At 41.8% G+C, this 20,313-nt stretch overlaps 1 protein-coding gene across 1 annotated transcript in view; it reads left to right on the top strand.

Moving 5' to 3' along the window:
- The window catches only part of FRMPD4 (FERM and PDZ domain containing 4), a 541,249-nt gene that overhangs the window by 475,845 nt on the left and 45,091 nt on the right, over positions 1 to 20,313 (top strand). Inside the window, exons 6-7 of the mRNA XM_063457824.1 lie at positions 3,043 to 3,147; positions 7,258 to 7,365. Of these exons, the coding sequence (XP_063313894.1) occupies positions 3,043 to 3,147; positions 7,258 to 7,365 (213 nt within the window). The remainder of the gene's footprint in view (positions 1 to 3,042; positions 3,148 to 7,257; positions 7,366 to 20,313) is intronic.

The raw sequence follows: 20,313 nt of genomic DNA, 5'->3' as shown, positions 1-20,313 counted from the left end.
AAAGCGGCCGCCTCTCCCCGGCTTCCTCCCCAGCAGGCCGCATTTGGTTTTCCGCTCTCCTGGCTCTGACAGGCCCCGGGATGGTATCGATTGGTTCAGGGGGGCACCCCCAACGTGGGTGGTGCACCCTCGAGGGTCCTTGGGCCATATAGCCCCTGCTTTTATCCCGGGTTTTGCTGGCCAGACAGGAGCTCGTGCCAGACACGTCTGCACAGCTTGGTGGTCCGGCTCCGACCAAACCCTCTCTTTTACACTACACACATACATAATGCATCCCCCCCACACACACACACACCCAAAACACACAATGCATCCCTTACGTTCACACAAACACTCATTCTCTTACACACAGAAACAAAATGCATCTCTTACACAATCAATGCACCCCTTACAGACACACACTGCATTCAATTACATACACAGAAACACACCTTGCACCCCTTACACACACACACAGAAACATACAATGCATTCCTTACACGCAAACACACACTGCATTCCCTATAAACACACTACATCCCTTACACAAATTGGTATCCCTATACACTACATTTCATAAGAACACACATACATTGCATCCAGTCTAGAAGAACACATAAAACATCCCCTACACACATACACTCCACTTCCTGTGAGAGAACTCATGGGTGGGCCATGTAGTTATTTATGGGTGGGCATTGTAGGCATACTCACGGTCAAGCCCTGGGGGCCCAGACCTTGAGCTGTGTAATGGGCCCTGTTCATTAATTGTTGTCTCCAGAGAGCCTCTTCTACACCAGACCTGTGGAGCCAGACTGAGCCCATCATCAGCTTCTTGTCCTCATCTGGTGGTAAGTAGGTAATCCAATATATTATTAGTGGCACTAATCTCTAATTTACCTCACATTAAATGGATACTATAGTCACCAAAGCACTACAGCATAATGTAGTGGTTCTGGTGTCTATAGCCTGCGCCTGCAGGCTTTTTAATGTAAACAGTCTTTTCAGATAAAAGACACTTTGTGAAGACTGACGTTGGCCCATATGGCAGAGCATATGGGTGGGGCATTGTGATGTCACATGGTGGGCAGGACATATGGGGGGGCGGCAATTTTTTTTTTGGCCTAGAGCGGCAAAAATCCTTGCACCGGCCCTGCCTATGTAGCGTGGCCAGGCGGCACGGAATGCAGGACAGGAACTTCTGTTTCCTGTACTCGGCCGCCGGCGGACTGAAGGGAAGTGCTCACTTTATGAGCATTTCCTGTCATTCCGCCAGCGGCTGGGTACAGGAAACAGAGGTTCCTGTCCGGCGTTCCGCGCCGCCTTGCCACGCTACATTAAGAGACCGGCAGGAGGGAGCGCACTACGCCTCCCTCCAGCCGGTCACTCAAACCCGGCCGCCCTCCACACAGCAGTGCTGCGCCGCCTGGGGCTTGCTAAAGCGCTCAGGCGGCGCAGTATGAGGAGCCGCAGCTGGGACTCTGGACACAGGTGGCGCCGGCCCTGCTTATATTTGCTTGCCAAATATCCTAAAATCCTTCCATGAATATGGAATTATAAGCTTAAATTAAACGCTATTAAGTCTGAAATATTAAGTACATATATTTCATGGTTTGGGAGATTAAATGCAATTCAATCTACTACCTTGTACTCTTTATTTATTTCAAGCAGTTCCATTAGCCATTCCATCATGCATTTTCTCCACAATGATCTGCTACCATATGATTTATCTGTCTTATATTCTCCAGGGGTGTCATGTTAGTATATTGGAAAGTTTTAAATATTTCTAGCTTTTATTGTTGTTATTTATAGCATACATATATAATGTATATAGTTTTCGTTATCGACAATATATTTTACAGTGCTTTACAATTATAGAAAGGGGTTATTTAGAGACAAAGAAGGTCCTGCTCAAATGAGCTTACAATCTTTGAGGATTGTCCGCTGCCAGGAAGACAAAATGTTCACAGGGACTTACTTCATTTAAACAACATTGTATATTCCATGAGCATTTACATGGATGTATTTCCACCTTGTAACAATTTCTTCTCACTTTTCACTATCTGTCTCCTTTTAAGTTCCTCTCTCTATGGGAGTCAGAGGGTATACTATCTTTGAATCACAGTGGCAAAAAAAGTATTTTTACTCATCAGAGCTTGGTCTCAAATAAAGTTACAGGGGATTAATTATAATCTGACTAGGTGGTAAAACAATTATTAGGTCCTACACCATATGCTTACTACAGTATTGACATGATGGCGCTGCAAGAGAGGGATCGGAACAGTGCTTCATATTTGGTGGAGTTGCCCTCTCATCACTTCCTATTGGAAGTCAATCCATGAAATAGCACATCAAATGCAGATTCTAATACACTTTTCACTTCAGAAGATATACTTTTTCGCTGTTCTCCTCTTCCAATTGCTTATTAAAAAATACCTTAATGAAGATTCTTTTGAACACCGCTAAAATATTAATCCCACCACTCTGGAAGATGTCTAATGTCCCGACCCTAACGCATAAAGTCACTCGCTGCTTCTCGGCCAGGTCAAGTTAGTTAAATTTGGTTCTCCTCGACTTAGTTTCTCTCCCTCTCTTCCTCTACTGAAGAATCGCATAGTTGGGTCAAGTGATTTTTGACTCCTTGCTTGCCCAGCATGGTCTACTTTCCCTCTTCATTCTCTGTCCCCTCTATTTTTTACAAGCAATACCCTACATGTAGCGTTATCTTTGTTGTTGTTACATTGTTGCTTATATGAGGTTTAACTTTTCATTATTTAATTATATTCTGCTGACATTTGCTTTTTTGCTCATAAAATTAGTCAACATGAATCCCAATATATGTTCCGTTTACTTTTTCTTTATGTAATAAACTGAGAAAATAAAGATTGTCAAGAAACCTTTTGAGGTAATACATAAGGGCATCTGGGGCGTCCTATGTTGTAGTTTTTATAGCAATCACTACTATTTATATAGTGCCAACGTAACTGTGTAAAAATAAAGAAAAATGTGATGTGTCTTTTTTTCATGCACTTAATTGTTTTCACTATGTTTTATCTTCTCTAGTCTCCAAAATCAGCATTTATCAGTGCTGCAAAAAAAGCAAGATTGAAGTCCAACCCTGTGAAAGTCCGATTCTCAGAAGAGGTGATAATCAATGGTCAGGTTTCGGTGAGTAACAAAATAGTTTTTTACAGAAATGTATAATAATGCATATTTACATTTAGTATATGTTTCCATATGATAATAAATTAGATACACCCCATGCTATGTCTGCTTTCTTTTCACTTGTTGTGAATGTGGAGGCATGGAGTCAAGACCGGTGTACACCAGGTAAGTGTCACGATTTTGGGAACCAAAACACGGTAACATACACACAGAAAAGGTGCAGTACCGGACCTTAGAGTGGCCAGGCTAAGCACAGAAAGAATAGTCAGGAAACAAGCCGAGTAAGGGGAACCAGAAGACAGAATAACGAGAGACAAGCCGAGGTCAAAGGGTAGGAGAAAGTCGCAAAGTCGGATACACAAGCCAGAGAGTACGTAACCAGAGAGAAACACAAGTTCAGTAGCAATACTAGCAAGCAAAGACCACAACAGGGCAGAGAGAGACAGGAAAGGTAAGTATTTAAACCCATAGATTAATTCTGATTGGATAATTTCCAATCAGAATTAACAATCACACGTGGGAGATATCTATACCTCCCACTGTGATTGAGGCACTGTGCCTTTAACGCCGGGTCAGGTGGCTGACCCCGGTGTTTACAAAACTGGGCAGTCTCCCAGCGTGCAGCGTCATGCATGCTGCCGCTGGGGGACGGAGAGGAAGACGCGGGCGGCATCCGAGGCTGGGAAGATGCCGCCCGCCGAGCGTACGCCAGGAAGGGGACCGCGGACGGCTGGAGGGTGAGTGCCGCGAGCGGACTGCAGCCTCCCTTCGCAGCCGCCTGCGGGATCCTGACAGTAAGAAGTTAAACTGTTCTAAAATGGTTTGACTATTTACAATGACGGTAAGAAGAGCACTCCTGGTACCTTAAAGTGACACTGTCACCATCTGGGGACTTTGCAGAATTTGCGAAGATCCCTGATGATGACATCACCGATGAGGGTCCAGTGTTCAGGGCGGGGGCAGGTAAAGGTGAGTTTACTTTCCTGAACCTGTCACTCATGGTTGCCACCATTTTAATCTTGCGGGTCCTCTTCTGAACCGACAGAACATGTGCGAGAGTACCTGATTGAAGTCTATGGGGGAGCCTGCGGGGTCCTCCATAGACACAGCCAATCCCTGCAGCTATCACTGTTGCCAGCTAGGGGGATTGACAATTAGTTATTGACGAAAGTCAGATGAAGAGAAATATAAAGACAAAGTATTTCTCTTGACTGGGTTGGAATTTCAGTGAAATTCCAACACAGTCAAAATGGGTATTTCATAAAGATGTTATATTTATCAAATGCTAAATTTTCAGGAAAGGGGGTGACAGTTTTTATTTAAAGACCTTTATTTTATTCATTTTTTTACTTTTTCAAGATAGAAAAATGTAATTGAAACTAAATGAAAGACAAGTTGTGTTTTATTTTACAGTGCAAAATGAAACGTATTATAATGCATTTTCTTCTGAGAGGAAAGGAATGTATCTTCATTTATTTCCACTAACCCACTTATATATAAATGTGGCATTTAATTGGAAAAAATAAATATATACAGTTTTGCTGGAATGCGTTGGAAACTTGGACAAAGTGTTTCACCTGTCACAAAATAAGATAACTAATTTACAGTCACTAATTTACGGTCTAACTTACCAAAATAAATAGGAAACCGCTATTTTCCATTGTAGCATGCAAGATTCTAGCATTTTATTGATAATGCAATTGTACTGTGTGCTACTATGACTATGATTGCTAATAGAAAAGGAATGACTATATATTTTTTACAATGAATAATTATCACTTTATTGATAAAACATTGTGCTGGTGGAATTTATCTTTATTGAAGATAATTAATGCACACTTTTGTATATCTGTTTCACAGTATGCAAGTTCAAACATAATTCCAGTAAAATAAGATAAGTACACAGACAGGCAGACAGATCAAAGCAGGATATCTTAAAGATCTTGTAAGTTATGAAGCAAAGTTTATAAAATATTTCCATTGCAAAAACATTAAATTATACTTTTATTTCAAATCTGAAAATTTGTGAGGTTTTGATGTGTTTCAAAATAGCTTATTTTTATAGAAATCCTGCAAAAAAATATTTTTATAGTTCTAAACCCCTTCACCACTAAGTGGTTTGCAAGTATTTTGGGTATGATTTTGATTACAACTATATATATATATAATAAACACACACAGACTGACACATACATACTCATACACACACAGTCATATACACATACAGACTCATATTAATATATACACACACACTAAAATGCATACACAGAGACTCAGACACACAGAGACTTATATAAACATTCATATACACATACAGACTCAAACACACAATTTCATATACACACACAGACCAAAATACATACAGAGAGACTCAAGCACACAGAGACTCATATATACACTCTTATGCACATACAGACTCAAGCACACAATTTCATACACACACACACTGACTAATACACAGACATGTATGTACACAGACAGACATATACATACACACACAGTATTATACAAACACATGTGAGTTGAGTGATGGGTGGTGGGTGTAACAGGATAATTGTGTATGTCGGGTGAGTATGGGCGTTGAATGTGACAGTTTGACAGGGTGATTGATTAGTGTGTGGGGGGCTGAGCATGAGAGGGTGGTTTGGGGGATAGACTGTTTGCAGGTGGGAAAACTGAATTTTTCTGTCCAGCCTTCCCACACAGTGCTGCTCCTCTTTTTTGCAGTGAGTAGGCTCCAAGCTTGATTCCCTGGCAGCACAGCAGTTTCCTTGGTGGTCATGTGAAGTATGCGGCAGGTTTGCACCTGTGACTAGGTGCAGAACCCTTAAATGCTCCCTTTTGGTCCCAGAAAGAGGTGCAGACCTGCAATGAGTGTAGATTTTACCCAGCCTGTGCAGCGGCAGTTGGGCCCAGTAGAGCCGTCCTAATAATGTTAGCACTGGCCCTGCTATCTGAGCAGCAATTGCAAACCCTGGCAATCATGTGTATACACGTGGCGGTGTAAAGGTATTAACAAAACCTTAGTATATTTAAAAGCCCTTCATATGAGTTATACTAATGGTTCCATTAAATAATCTTCAAAATTCCACTCATGACCCTTTAAGCAGAGTGTGCAAATAACCTTGTATCTTTACAAACAAGTCACAAAATGGCATCTGACCGTAATGATGTCCTTGTTTAGTGGATTTTAAAAGTAGCAACGCTATTAAATTAAAAGGTATTTGTCTTTTTAAAGTTAGCTTATCTGAGTCAAGCTGAAAATGAAGGCTACTGGTAATTAATGAGTCACCAATGTACTGTAAATGTAATTTAGAGAATTGTGATAATGATCACAAAGGAACGATCCACATCACATAACATGTTTTGTTTAGAAAGCTACTTTACAACCACTTCATTACCTGCTCACAAACTATGTTGTTCTCTATATTTTAGCAACCTCGACCTCACCCTGTATGCAGGCCTGGACCTAAACTAATCTTTTCATAGAACTAAAGGGACACTTGCACGCATTATAACTGCAGTGGTTATAGTGACTGTAATCCGCTGGTTCAGTCCTTCCATTTAGCATTAACCAGTGTTTAATGCTGGTTAAACAAACTAAACAAGAGTTCCCACTAACCCATCTCCTCTGTGGCTACAAGGAAGTGTGTAATATCTGCAGTAGAAGCACCTCCAGTGGGGTCAGGGCTATAGGAAGCAATGAACTCCCATTCCGTGTTAAGCAGCTCTAAAATGGTTTAACACTAAATGGAGGGACAGTACCAGGGATGCAAAGTCAATAATGACCAAACAAGCTTCTCTTGCTCAAGGTTTTACTAGTGAGTTCCCTTGCCCATTAGTATTTTCATTACTATTATGACACTTCACCCCACAGGCCAGAGAGTAGAGAAAGAATTATGAGCCAGTCACTGGGCCCTTACTCGATACAGGTTTGCTTCCATCCCACTGCCTTTACCCTACATTCATTCAACAGGTTTACCCTACATTCATTTTTTGAGAACTCTTGGTTTGTCCTAGGGTTGAGGTCTCTTGGGCCCCATTCTTGTGTAAAAATAAAATCACACTAATAATTATTTGTATTTGTAATCAGTAAATCTCATATTTGTGCAGGAAACGGTCAAAGACAATTCTCTTCTTTTTATGCCAAATGTCCTGAAGGTATACCTGGAAAATGGACAAACCAAATCATTTAGATTCGACAGTGGTACTTCTATAAAGGTAAGACATAGGTTTTAATAAAACATTATTTTATCTTTTTGTGTTTTGCAGCTTATATTGTTTGATCACGTATTTGTGCTCTTTTCAAATGTACTGAAATCTTACTACATCTTTTAAAATCCCACAGTTTTTTTCAGTAATAATGTATGTATTGGAGAAATTAAAAAAAGGTTAAAACAGCAGGTTTAAAATTAAGACTTGATTAATGCATGTAGAAACAAAACGACTCACACGTTTTCATGTATTGCTGTTATTGCTATAGTAGTTGTTCTCTTACTTTAACATTATTTAACTAAAAAAAAAAAAAATACAGTGTACATTTCTTGTGAAAAACAAATATACACGTAGGAGAGACCTGTCATTTTCACATTTTCCAAAAGTTCAAAATAGAAATCAAGATACCAGAATGCTGAAAATCTATATCCATGTCTTATTAATAACTTGTATGATAAATAATGATCTGGTGGGAAGAGTTTTGGAGAATTACAACAAAAGACATCAGAATGTTTAAACCAAAACCATGACAAGTGATGGCCCTAAAAATAAAGTGTAACTGCTGGTTGTAAGCAAGAAATACAATCAGCAGGACTGTATACTTATGGAAAACAGGATATACTGTATTGTCCATTGGAAGGTTCTAGGTTCCAGACTCCTCAACAAGGAAATGGTTTCTATAATAATGCATTTATCACTCTTGCACAGCATTTCCATTTGTGACTAACTTGAGCTGAAATATGGGTAAAATCAATACATTTCCATTCAGTTTTCAATTCGATGGCAGCATTGGTTGTAATTGATCTTCCTCAGGTGACAGCAAACAAATAGTCAGGTTTCATTTATTGGAAGAGATGGGAATTTCTTATTCATTTCTTTATATAAAATAGTCAGCTATTTCTTGTCTGTAGGCAACTGAAGAAAAGCTTATCAATACACGTTTCCTTGCCTCCCAATCCTATACAGTGTGAAATATTTGTATCAACAGAATATTACCTTTTAGGATACTCTTTCTAATTTGAAATGGAACAAGAAATCTTTGCACTGGGATTTATTCACTACACAAGCTTTGCCAAGACATGAGCTGGCAACATTCGGATAACTTAGTAACATAACTCATCATTCCAACCATGCTAGATATGTCTCCAAAATGGCAATTTAGCTTAAATGTTTATACTCCTCAGAACAAGCTGTTTAGGTTTTTAAAATTATATTATCACGCTCATATTATGATTGTCTTAACAAACCAAAGATAATATTGTATAGTTTATCAATTCAGTGAACATTATGTGTAAATATACAAACTATATACCTGTATATGCTTGCATATTGAAGTGTAAATAACAGATGTTACAAATATAGAAAGTTAGGAAATGAAAAGTTTATTAAATAGCAAATATTAATTAAATAATTCAATATTAATTACCAACCATTCCTCTAGCTCATCTTCTCCATAAATGGAAATTCTGAGTCTTTACATTCAAAATTCAGAGTATTATCATAAAAGGTCTCCATACATGATATTGTACCCCATATTCTGTTAAATGATGTATGTATTTGCATGCATATTCATATAATAATTTGGACCTGCAACACAGATTGTATATTTAATTGACGGTTAGCAGTTTCATTATTAATTAAAAAGTCAAAGGTGCTTTAAGTTATAGTCCAAGTCCAAGCTATGATGCTATATTTCTTATATCTGAATAATATTATTAATTGTAAGTACAATAAATAACTTTTCACATGTCATACTGACAGTGATAATCCCTTTACTTCAAATGCATGTCAACTGTAGTATGATAATTGGTCCCACCATTTTCCAACATCCCCTTTATTTCCACCACCCACATGTGATGGCATTGTGGGTTAATAAAAATAATTAGCTACTTCCAATACAGAGGGTGAGAAAATGTATATAATCTACAGTAAGGTCTACACTTTAATTATCACTCTTATTCAAATGTTCTTAATGGAAAAGTAGCAATGAGCCTGGAGCTCATGCTTAATTGATGAAAAACGCAGTGGACCAGATGATATTAATTCTCCAGGAGGAAAACAGTGGTCTATCTGCCCCTCTTCTTTATTTTGACTAATAACCCATACTAAAAACACATGGAGGGTTCGATGAGGGAATTAATCACACACTCAGTTGTTAGTAAGGCCCTTACTTGTTTTATTTTTTTACCAACCCATACTCATTGTGTATACCAGGGGTCAGCAACAGTGGCTTTGCATGGCACTCAAGGATGTCAGAACCAAGAGGAGTTCCAGTGGGACTTTAGATATCTGCTAGTGCAAACCGAGCAGTGATGCAGGTGGTGAGGGACGATCCTCAATTTACGCATTTCAGCACTTAGAGGAAGTGATCTCAAATCACTTTCTCCCAGCAACTGTTAATGGGAATCTGCACTCAAGTAGAGAAGCCCACAGCAGCCATTGCAGCTCCTTTCCTGTACCTGGCCAGCCTGGTCCCCACTGGACCCCAGGGAAGCTACCCACAGTGCTAGATATACACAGAGCTGCAGAATTAGCCTCCCTCTCATACAAAAATACAACCAGCCAACAGACAAACACACACACAGTCCACACAAACACACCACTGACAATCCACATACAAGCACACCACCTCACAAGCAGCATCTCACATGCAATATCACAAGCAGCCCCACACATACACACACCACCAAACACACAATATGACATGCCATCCATATCTTGTTTTGGCACAGTATTACTAAACACTGCTGCATAGATGTCCTTTCAGTAATTGCTAAATCAAAAATGACCTGGGTTAAGTTCATATAGTTTTTTTTTCATACTCATTAGTAAATACAAAATAAGCCAAATTCAAAAAGATATCTTAAACCAATGTGAAATTATTGTCAATAATGCTTTAAACGCTGGTTAAAAAACAAAAACAAAAAAAGTTTCATTGGGATAAACCTGAGCAATAAAATAACTTCCGTTCCATTTTTTAGAAATGCGTATTATATTAAAACCTTCTTTAAACAAGTAACAGACAAGAATCTGAATAAAACATGATTAAGGCTAATTCCAAATACCGTATATACTCGAGTATAAGCCGACCCGAATATAAGCCGAGGCCCCTAATTTTACCCCAAAAAACTGGGAAAACTTATTGACTCGAGGATAAGACTAGGGTGGGAAATGCAGCAGCTACTGGTAAATTTCTAAATAAAATTAGATCCTAAAAAAAATATATTAATTGAATATTTATTTACAGTGTGTGTATAATGAATGCAGTGTGTGCGTATGAGTGCAGCGTGTGCGTATGAGTGCAGCGTGTGTGTATGAGAGCAGCGTGTGTGTATGAGTGCAACGTGTGTGTATGAGTGCAATGTGTGTGTATGAGTGCAACGTGTGTATGAGTGCAGCGTGTGTATGAGTGCAGCGTGTGTATGAATGCAGTGTGTGTGTATGAGTGCAGTGTGTGTGTGTATGAGTGCAATGTGTGTATGAGAATGCAGTGTGTGTGTAGGAGTGCAGTATGTGTGTGAGAATGCAGTGTGTGTGTATGAGTGCAGTGTGTGTGTATGAGTGCAGTGTGTGTGTGTGTGTGTGTGTGTGTGTTGCAGAGCCTTGGTGGGGGGTGGGCAATTTTGTTATAATTTTTTTTAATTATTTTGATATTTTTTTTAATTATTATTTCTTCTTATTATTTTTTATTTAATTTAATTATTTTTTTATTTTATTATTATTATATATTTTTTTTCGTCCCCCCTCCCTGCTTGATATATGGCAGGGAGGGGGGGCTCTCCTTCCCTGGTGGTCCAGTGGCATTGGCAGTTCAGTGGGGGAGAGGGGGGCTGGCAGAGCTGTAACTTACCTCTCCTGCAGCTCCTGTCAGCTCTCTCCTCCTCCGCGCTGGTCCGTGCAGCTCTTCTGTCAGCTCCCACTGTAAGTCTCGCGAGAGCCGTGGCTCTCTCGAGATTTACACTGGGAGCTGACCGAGGTGCTGAACGGACGGCGCGGAGGAGGAGAGAGTTGACAGGAGCTGCAGGAGAGGTAAGTTACAGCTCTGCCAGCCCCCACAGCCCCCAGTCTGTATTATGGCAATATAAATTGCCATAATACAGACTATTGACTCGAGTATAAGCCGAGTTGGGTTTTTTCAGCACAAAAAATGTGCTGAAAAACTCGGCTTATACTCGAGTATATACGGTAAGTTGATATCCCTAACATTCTGTATGCTGCAATAAAACTTGCAACCTTTTAGTTGCAGGCAGTACAGAATAAGAGCCCATTGGGCCTTATCCTGACAATCATAATGGACTTCATTATAGAATTGTATCAACAGAAAACACTAAAACATTAATACCTCCAACATAGTGGTAGACTTAACACAATATGGCCATATGGTGAAAGTGAATCCCATATTTGTTTGCTGATACAGGTGATTTTAAGCAGCTTTATAAAATATAAAACTGTATTTGTATGTTTGTGCTGCTCCTTAATCCGTATTATATATGAGTGGTCTCTACAGTAGCACCATTCCTGAGAAAAGCATGTTCTAATTGTGTCCCCAGTTCCCTTTTTGTCTTTACTATGTATTCATGCCAGGCTTACCTTCCAATTCTTTAGTGAGACCTGCCCCCTTTCTGAGCATGTCTGCCACTTTGGGTGCCGGTTATGTAATTTGTGTCAGTAGCCCACCCTTTTATCCACCCACCTATGTAATGCTACCTGGACGTTGCTGTTAGTGGGTATGGATTTGATTGAGAGATGAAAGTGAGAGTTTAGCATAGGTTATGTGTTTTCTTATAGATGTGTCCCTTGAGTTTCCTTCTAGCACCACCTCCATCAAATACATGACACTTGGGAGGTATAACTGTTTGATAGGCTCTTAATCCATGTAGAAGAAATGTAGAAGAAAGGGGACATATCACAGTGTTAGAGAGGCCAAAGCAGCAAGAGAATCTGCACAATGTGCAAAGTCAGCTTTACCTTTAAGGACACTATAGTCACAAAAACAACTTTAGGCTAGTGAAGCAGTTTTAGTGTATAGATCATGCCTCTGAAGTCTCACTGCTCAATCCTCTGCCATTTAAAAGTTAAATCATCTTCTTTTCCTGTTTATGCAGTCCTATTCATTTTCAATCAGATATATTTTACTTTAAAAAATGTTATGTCCTGCAGTGTAAACTGAACTTTAAATACACACAAAAGACTTCTGGAGAGTCTAGCAAGCTCTTAACAGAGCAGGAGATAAGAAATTCTAAATTAAACACAATTTGCAATAAAAGAAGTGTAAATATTACAGGAAATATTTAGGAAGGCTGTATAAGTCACATGCTGGGAGGTTGACTAGGCTGTATAAACAAAGTGATTTAGCTCCTAAATGGAAGAGAATTGAGCAGTGACACTGCAGGGGCATGATCTATACACCAAAACTGCTTCATTAAGCTAAACATTTTTGGTGACTATAGTTTCCCTTTAACTAATTTCATATTCAGCCTGTCCACACAATTTGTGTTCCTCTACATCCCTCTGAAGTTTCTATACTTAATTCCCACTGCACAAAGAAAGAGCATGTCAACACTAGTAAAAAAAATAAAAATGATCAAAAGGCTATTCCAGGGGTCCTCAAACTCCGGCCCCCCAGATGTTGCTGAACTACAACTCCCATGATTCTCTGGCTATCTATGTAATTCAAAGAATCATGGGAGTTGTAGTTCAGCAACATCTGGGGGGCTGGAGTTTGAGGACCCCTGGTCTATTCCATGGGCATGGAGTTTTAGTTCCATTAGCTCCATTAGCTCCATTAGTTCCATTAGCCCCTATGTTAATCCGGCCTCCCTGCAGCAATTTTTTTTTATTGTAGGCACATGCATGAAGAAACTCTAAAATATAAATGTCCGCATGTTTATTATTAGTGATTAATTATATATGATGAAAATATTATTTACATATTCAAGACAAAACAACAGAGTGCACCAACGTGCGGCATAAGAATAATTATAAAAGTTGTCAAAGAACTGAGCTATAAATCTGCACAGATTTTTTTTTTTTTTATAACATAATTAAACAGGCATGATGAATAATTTTCTAACACCCTAGAGCGTTCCACGAGAAACGTGCATTCGACCAGAGCATGATATAACATTTATTGCTATAGCCACAGAAAGAAACAATGCTGTTGATAAGGGAAAAACAGACACAATATAAACTAGAGGACTGCCAAACCAGTGTTCCACCATGGGCAGCCGGATTATAAATGAAGGGTAGAGTGAATTTTATTTTCATTTAAAAGTTTATTTTCCCTAACTTTTTTCTGCTGTACATATTTCTATTATTTCAGATATGTTTTCAATAAAGTTATTTTCATTGTTGGTTATAACGTAATTTTACTCTTTTTCTTCATGGTAATTAGTGATTTACCGAACTGTTCGCCGGCGAATAGTTCCTGGAGAACATAGTGTGTTCGCGTTCGCCGGGGCTGGCGAACACATGCGCGGTTCGATCCGCCCCCTATTCGTCATCATTGAGTAAACTTTGACCCTGTGCCTCACGGTCAGCAGACACATTCCAACAAATTAGCAGCAGACCCTCCCTTCCAGACCCTGCCACCTCATGTACAGCATCCATTTTAATGCTGTACAGGAGGTGGGAGAAAAAAAGTTTTTCACTGTAAGCTAATAGCAGTTAGTTGTCTGCAAGCGTCTGGGTGTCAGGCCTTCAGCGTGTACTCTGCCAACCTCTGCCAGTGTACTTTGCCACTCATATATGGTGTCACAATAGCGTGCCTTTAAAAAGAAAAAAAGTTTTTCACTGTAAGCTAATAGCAGTTAGTTGTCTGCAAGCGTCTGGGTGTCAGGCCTTCAGCGTGTACTCTGCCAACCTCTGCCAGTGTACTTTGCCACTCATATCTGGTGTCTCTATAGCATGCCTTTAAAAAGAAAAAAGTTTTTCACTGTAAGCTAATAGCAGTCAGTGTCCTTAAAGCGGGTGTCAGGCCTTCAGCGTGTACTCTGCCAACCTCTGCAAGTGCACATTGCCACTCATATCTGGTGTCACAATAGCGTTGATTTAAAAACAAAAATATTTTTTTCACTGTTATAGATTGAATAGCAGTTAGTTGTCTTCAAGCGGGTGTGTCAGGCCTACAGCGTGTACTCTGCCAACCTCTGCCACTGCACAGTGCCACTCTTATCTGGTCGCACAGTAGCTTGCACGCATAGTACCACTAATCCCCCCCAAAAAAATGACAGGCAGAGGCAGGCCACCCCGCAGGGGCCATCGTGGTCGTGGTGCTGTGATTCCCTCTTGCCCTAGAATAATGCCCAGTTTTCAGAGGCCACGTACACTGAACTTGAAAAGTTCTGAGGACATAGTTGACTGGCTAACACAGGACACCCAATCTTCTACAGCTTCTGCTCGGAACCTTGATGCACCATCCTCCTCCAGCTTAGCTTCGGGCACCTCTCAAGATACCACTCACCCGCCTGCCGCCACCACCAACACTAGCACCACAGCTGCTTCACTTGGTATGTCAGAGGAGTTATTTACACATCCGTTTGAAGAAATGAGTGATGCGCAACCATTATTGCCAGAGGATGTAGATAACAGGGATATATCTCAGGCAGGCAGCATTACACACATGGACGTACGGTGTGATGATGATGTTGTACCCGCTGCTGCTTCCTTTGCTGAGTTGTCAGATACAAGTGAAGCGGTTGATGGTGACGATGCGTCCATGGATGTCACGTGGGTGCCTGCTTGGCAAGAAGAAGAACAGGGCGAAAGTTCAGATGGGGAGACAGAGAGGAGGAGGAGGAGACGAGTTGGAAGCATGGGGAGGTCGTCGCAAGGAGCTAGTGGCACAGTCAGACAGCATGCATCGGCACCCGGGGTCAGCCTGACAGCACGCCAATCAAAGCATGCTGTGTCCACCACCAGAAAGCAGCACACAAACTCAAAGCCGCCATCCTCCTCCTGGCCCAGCATCTTCAGCCACGTCAACCACTGCTGTCCTCCTTGCCTCCTCTCAAGCATCCGCCACTCCGTCTCTCGCCTTGAGCAGTTCCCGCTCATCTGCCCACAGTCAGGTGTCTGTCAAGGACATGTTTGAGCTAAGAAGCCAATGTCAGAAAGTCACCCCCTTTTCACAAAAGGCAATCCCCAACCTGTACTCGATTGTGCAAAAGGAAGTAATGGCATGTCTAGCACACAGTGTTGGGGCAAGGGTCCATCTGACCACTGATACCTGGTCTGCAAAGCATGGTCAGGGCAGGTATATCACCTACACTGCGCATTGGGTAAACCTGCTGACGGCTGCCAAGCATGGAATGCGTGGCTCTACAGAGGAGTTGGTGACACCGCCACGACTTGCAGGCAGGCCTGCTGCCACCTCCTCTACTCTTCCTACTCCATCCTCTTCCATAACCCTCTCGGCTGAGTCCTCTTCTGCTGCTCCGTCTTGCTCCACATCAACGGCACACCCCCAGCTCCCCAGGTACTATTCCACATCCCGGATACGGCAGTGTCACGCCGTCTTGGGTTTGACTTGCTTGAAAGCAGAAAGTCACACCGGACAAGCACTCCTGTCCGCCCTGAACGCACAGGTGGAAAAGTGGCTGACTCCGCAGCAACTGGATATCGGCAAAGTGGTTTGTGACAATGGAACAAATTTGTTGGCGGCATTGAAGTTGGGCAAGTTGACACATGTGCCGTGCATGGCACATGTGTGTAATCTGATCGTAGAACGTTTTGTTCATAAGTACACAGGCTTACAGGACGTCCTGAAGCAGGCCAGGAAGGTGTGTTGCCATTTCAGGCGTTCCTACACGGCCATGGCGCACTTTGCAGATATCCAGCGGCGAAACAACATGCCAGTGAGGCGCTTGATTTGCGACAGCCCAACACGTTGGAATTCAACATTCCTAATGTTCGACCTCCTGCTCCAACAAGAAAAAGCCGTTAATGAATATTTGTATGACCGGGGTGCTAGGACAGCCTCTGGGGAGCTGGGAATTTTTTTGCAACATTACTAGACGCTCATGCGCAATGCCTGTAGGCTCATGCATCCTTTTGAGGAGGTTACAAACCTAGTCAGTCGAACCGAAGGCACCATCAGCGACATCATACCATTTGTTTTCTTCCTGGAGCATGCCCTGCGAAGAGTGCTGGATCAGGCCGTAGAGCAGCGTGAAGAGGAAGAGGAAGAGTTGTGGTCACCATCACCACCAGAAACAGCCTTATCAGCATCGCTTGCTGGACCTGCGGCAACGCTGGAAGAGGATTGTGAGGAAGAGGAGTCAGAGGAGGAATGTGGCTTTGAGGAGGAGGAGGAAGACCAACCACAACAGGCATCCCAGGGTGCTGGTACCCGTGGGGTTGTACGTGGCTGGGGGGAAGAACATACCTTCATTGAGATCACTGAGGAGGAGGAAAGGGAAATGAGTAGCTCGGCATCCAACCTTGTGCAAATGGGGTCTTTCATGCTGTCGTGCCTGTTGAGGGACCCTCGTATAAAAAGGCTGAAGGAGAACGACCTGTACTGGGTGTCCACGCTACTAGACCCCCGGTATAAGCAGAAAGTGGCTGAAATGTTGCCAAATTACAACAAGTCGGAAAGGATGCAGCATTTGCAAAATAAATTAAAAAGTATGCTTTACGCAGCGTATAAGGGTGATGTCACAGCACAACAGGAATCTAACAGGGGAAGAGGTGAAAGTCATCCTCCTCCTCCCACGACCACGCCGGCAAGGACAGGACGCTTTAAAGATGTGTTGTTGATGGAGGACATGCGGAGCTTTTTAAGTCCTACGCATCGCCACAGCCCTTCGGGATCCACCCTTAGAGAACGACTCGACCGACAGGTAGTAGACTACCTCGCCTTAACTGCAGATATCGACACTCTGAGGAGCGATGAACCCCTTGACTACTGGGTGCGCAGGCTTGACCTGTGGCCTGAGCTATCCCAATTTGCGATAGAACTTCTGGCCTGCCCCGCTTCAAGTGTCCTGTCAGAAAGGACCTTCAGTGCAGCAGGAGGTATTGTCACTGAGAAGAGAAGTCGCCTAGGTCAAAAAAGTCTAGATTACTTCACCTTTATTAAGATGAATGAGGGATGGATCCCGAAGGGACTGACAGTGGGCGATACATTCGACTAAAAAAGGCCTGATGAGATGAGCTGCCTTGGGCTAAAAATGGTCCACACGCTGCTGTATTTTAGCTCTGAATGCCGGTTGACTTGCGTGACTTATCCGCCACCAACTAGCTTTCGAGCCGCAATGTTTTAGGGCACTTTCTGCCTGGGAAACAAACATCAATTTTTATGGCTGCTGCTACAGCAGCGGCTGCAACAATACCTGATTTTTCAGGCATGTGTACATGCCTAATTTTTCGGCCCTCTGATGCTGCACTGTGGCTTCAAAAACCAAACCAAAAAAACAGGGATTAAACTGATAGGAATAGTGCTACTTAACACACCACTCCTACCTGGTGGCACATTAGATTGCACGCGCAGTGCCCCAAGTTTGAAGTAGGAGGACCGACCAAGCATATTTTTCCATCTCCCGGTTCTTAAAATCGATGCCATATACACGTCCCCTGATAGGGCACCAGCTCGTTATTCTCTTGGGTGCTAGCTCATTATTCTCTTTTTCACTTCACTAGGGACACTTTACTGCACTATGGGCACTTAGACCCACTCTTTGTCTTGCACACTGTTATTCCTAGCCAGCATCTGTGATGGGAAATCAGGCAGTCATCTAAACGTTTAGATTGAGCTTTAGCTTAGAACACCCTTGAAGGTGTTTAAGGAGATTAGGGCTAGTTTAGAGGATTCTTCTTAGACCTCTGAGTCTTTATAGCCCTTCTACCTATCCAGCATTTCTGGAAACTAGCTAAGAGAAAGGGTGGCTGTGTGTCTGTGATACATTTAACTTTATATCACCTTATTGACACTTTATCACTCTGGTCTCCATACTCTCTGCCTATACCCATCTATTTAGAGGGAATTTCCTTGCCCCTGCCAATATTATATAATAGGTAATAGTATTACCATTATTACACAATTAGGTTTCTGAGGACAGGTGTCAATCCATATCTGCCAAGTGACCCTATGTAGGGGGAACAGTCCCTATTCTGCTCTGTGTCAGTGTGTATCAGGGATCCTTAGGATAGGTGTCAATCCATACCTGCCAAGTGACCCTATGTAGGAGGAACAGTCCTTATTCTGCTCTGTGTCAGTGTGTATCAGGGGCTCTGAGGACAGGTGTCAATCCATATCTGCCAAGTGACCCTATGTAGGGGGAATAGTCTCTATTCTGCTCTGTGTCAGTGTGTATCATGATCTCTGAGGACAGGTGTCAATCCATATCTGCCAAGTGACCCTATGTAGGGGGAACAGTCTCTATTCTGCTCTGTGTCAGTGTGTATCAAGGTCTCTGAGGACAGGTGTCAATCCATATCTGCCAAGTGACCCTATGTAGGGGGAATAGTCTCTATTCTGCTCTGTGTCAGTGTGTATCATGATCTCTGAGGACAGGTGTCAATCCATATCTGCCAAGTGACCCTATGTAGGGGGAACAGTCTCTATTCTGCTCTGTGTCAGTGTGTATCAAGGTCTCTGAGGACAGGTGTCAATCCATATCTGCCAAGTGACCCTATGTAGGGGGAACAGTCTCTATTCTGCTCTGTGTCAGTGTGTATCATGATCTCTGAGGACAGGTGTCAATCCATATCTGCCAAGTGACCCTATGTAGGGAGAACAGTCTCTATTCTGCTCTGTGTCAGTGTGTATCATGGTCTCTGAGGACAGGTGTCAATCCATATCTGCCAAGTGACCCTATGTAGGGGGAGCAGTCCCTATTCTGCTCTGTGTCAGTGTGTATCAGGGATCCTAAGGATAGGTGTCAATCCATATCTGCCAAGTGACCCTATGTAGGGGGAACAGTCCCTATTCTGCTCTGTGTCAGTGTGTATCAGGACAGGTGTCAATCCATATGTCAAGGTGTCAATATGTCATATGTCAGGTGTCAATCCTTATCCATTGTGATTTAGGAATGTTAGGTGATTTCTGCCCTTTATGGATTAAAACCAGACTCTGCATCAACTATGTAATTTTCCATGGGAGTTTTGCCATGGATCCCCCTCAGGCATGCCACAGTCCAGGTGTTAGTACCCTTGAAACAACTTTTCCATCACTTTTGTGGCCAGAAAGAGTCCCTGTGGGTTTTAAAATTCGCCTGCCCATTGAAGTCAATGGCGTTTCGCCCGGTTCGCCAGTTCGCGAACGTTTGCGGAAACTTGTACCAGAATCCAATAAAACATACCTAATCTATGTTATGAATTACGTTCAAATAATTTATATCCATTTGTTTGTAATTTCAAACTACGCACCGATGCCAAAATCTTTTCATCTTGTAGGTCATATAGGCCTATCCAGACTTATCTAAGAGATTATCTGTTTTTGTCTGTTTCTAGAACAGTTAAAGTCACTGTATTAAGATCTAGATGTCGACAATTTTGGCGTGGTACATTAATCATTAATGGCAAGATTTATACTATGCAGAGTGACAAACATAAATCTTTTGTATTTGCAGAAATTGGTTACACTTTCTTCTTTTGTGCGTGGCAGTAATTATAATTGCCAGGATAAGTAGATTATGCAGTAATATTCTTCTATCAGGGGGAATCACATTTCTGATTAACTTTCAACATTTGGATTTGTTGTTGTTTAAGACATTAAAGTAGATTGGCATTCAGCATCTTCTCTCTCCTTTCTTAATGATAGCTTGAAACTAAGCCGTAGCGTTGCAGCTGGCAATGTTTAATTGACACAGTAATCCACCTAATCCAAATGTGTCTATCTGCTTTTCCGTACTTTTACAGAAGTAAGCATGTCATTAAATGATGTAATTAAAAGCAACAGTGGCAGAAAATGATGCAGTGTCAAGAATTTGCATTTATTGCTGGATGAAATTA

This window comes from Pelobates fuscus, chromosome 1 (genome assembly GCF_036172605.1).
Source record: "Pelobates fuscus isolate aPelFus1 chromosome 1, aPelFus1.pri, whole genome shotgun sequence".
Taxonomy (NCBI): domain Eukaryota; kingdom Metazoa; phylum Chordata; class Amphibia; order Anura; family Pelobatidae; genus Pelobates; species Pelobates fuscus.
The sequence above is the reverse complement of the archived record's forward strand: the minus strand, read 5'-3'. Positions and strand labels throughout refer to the sequence as shown.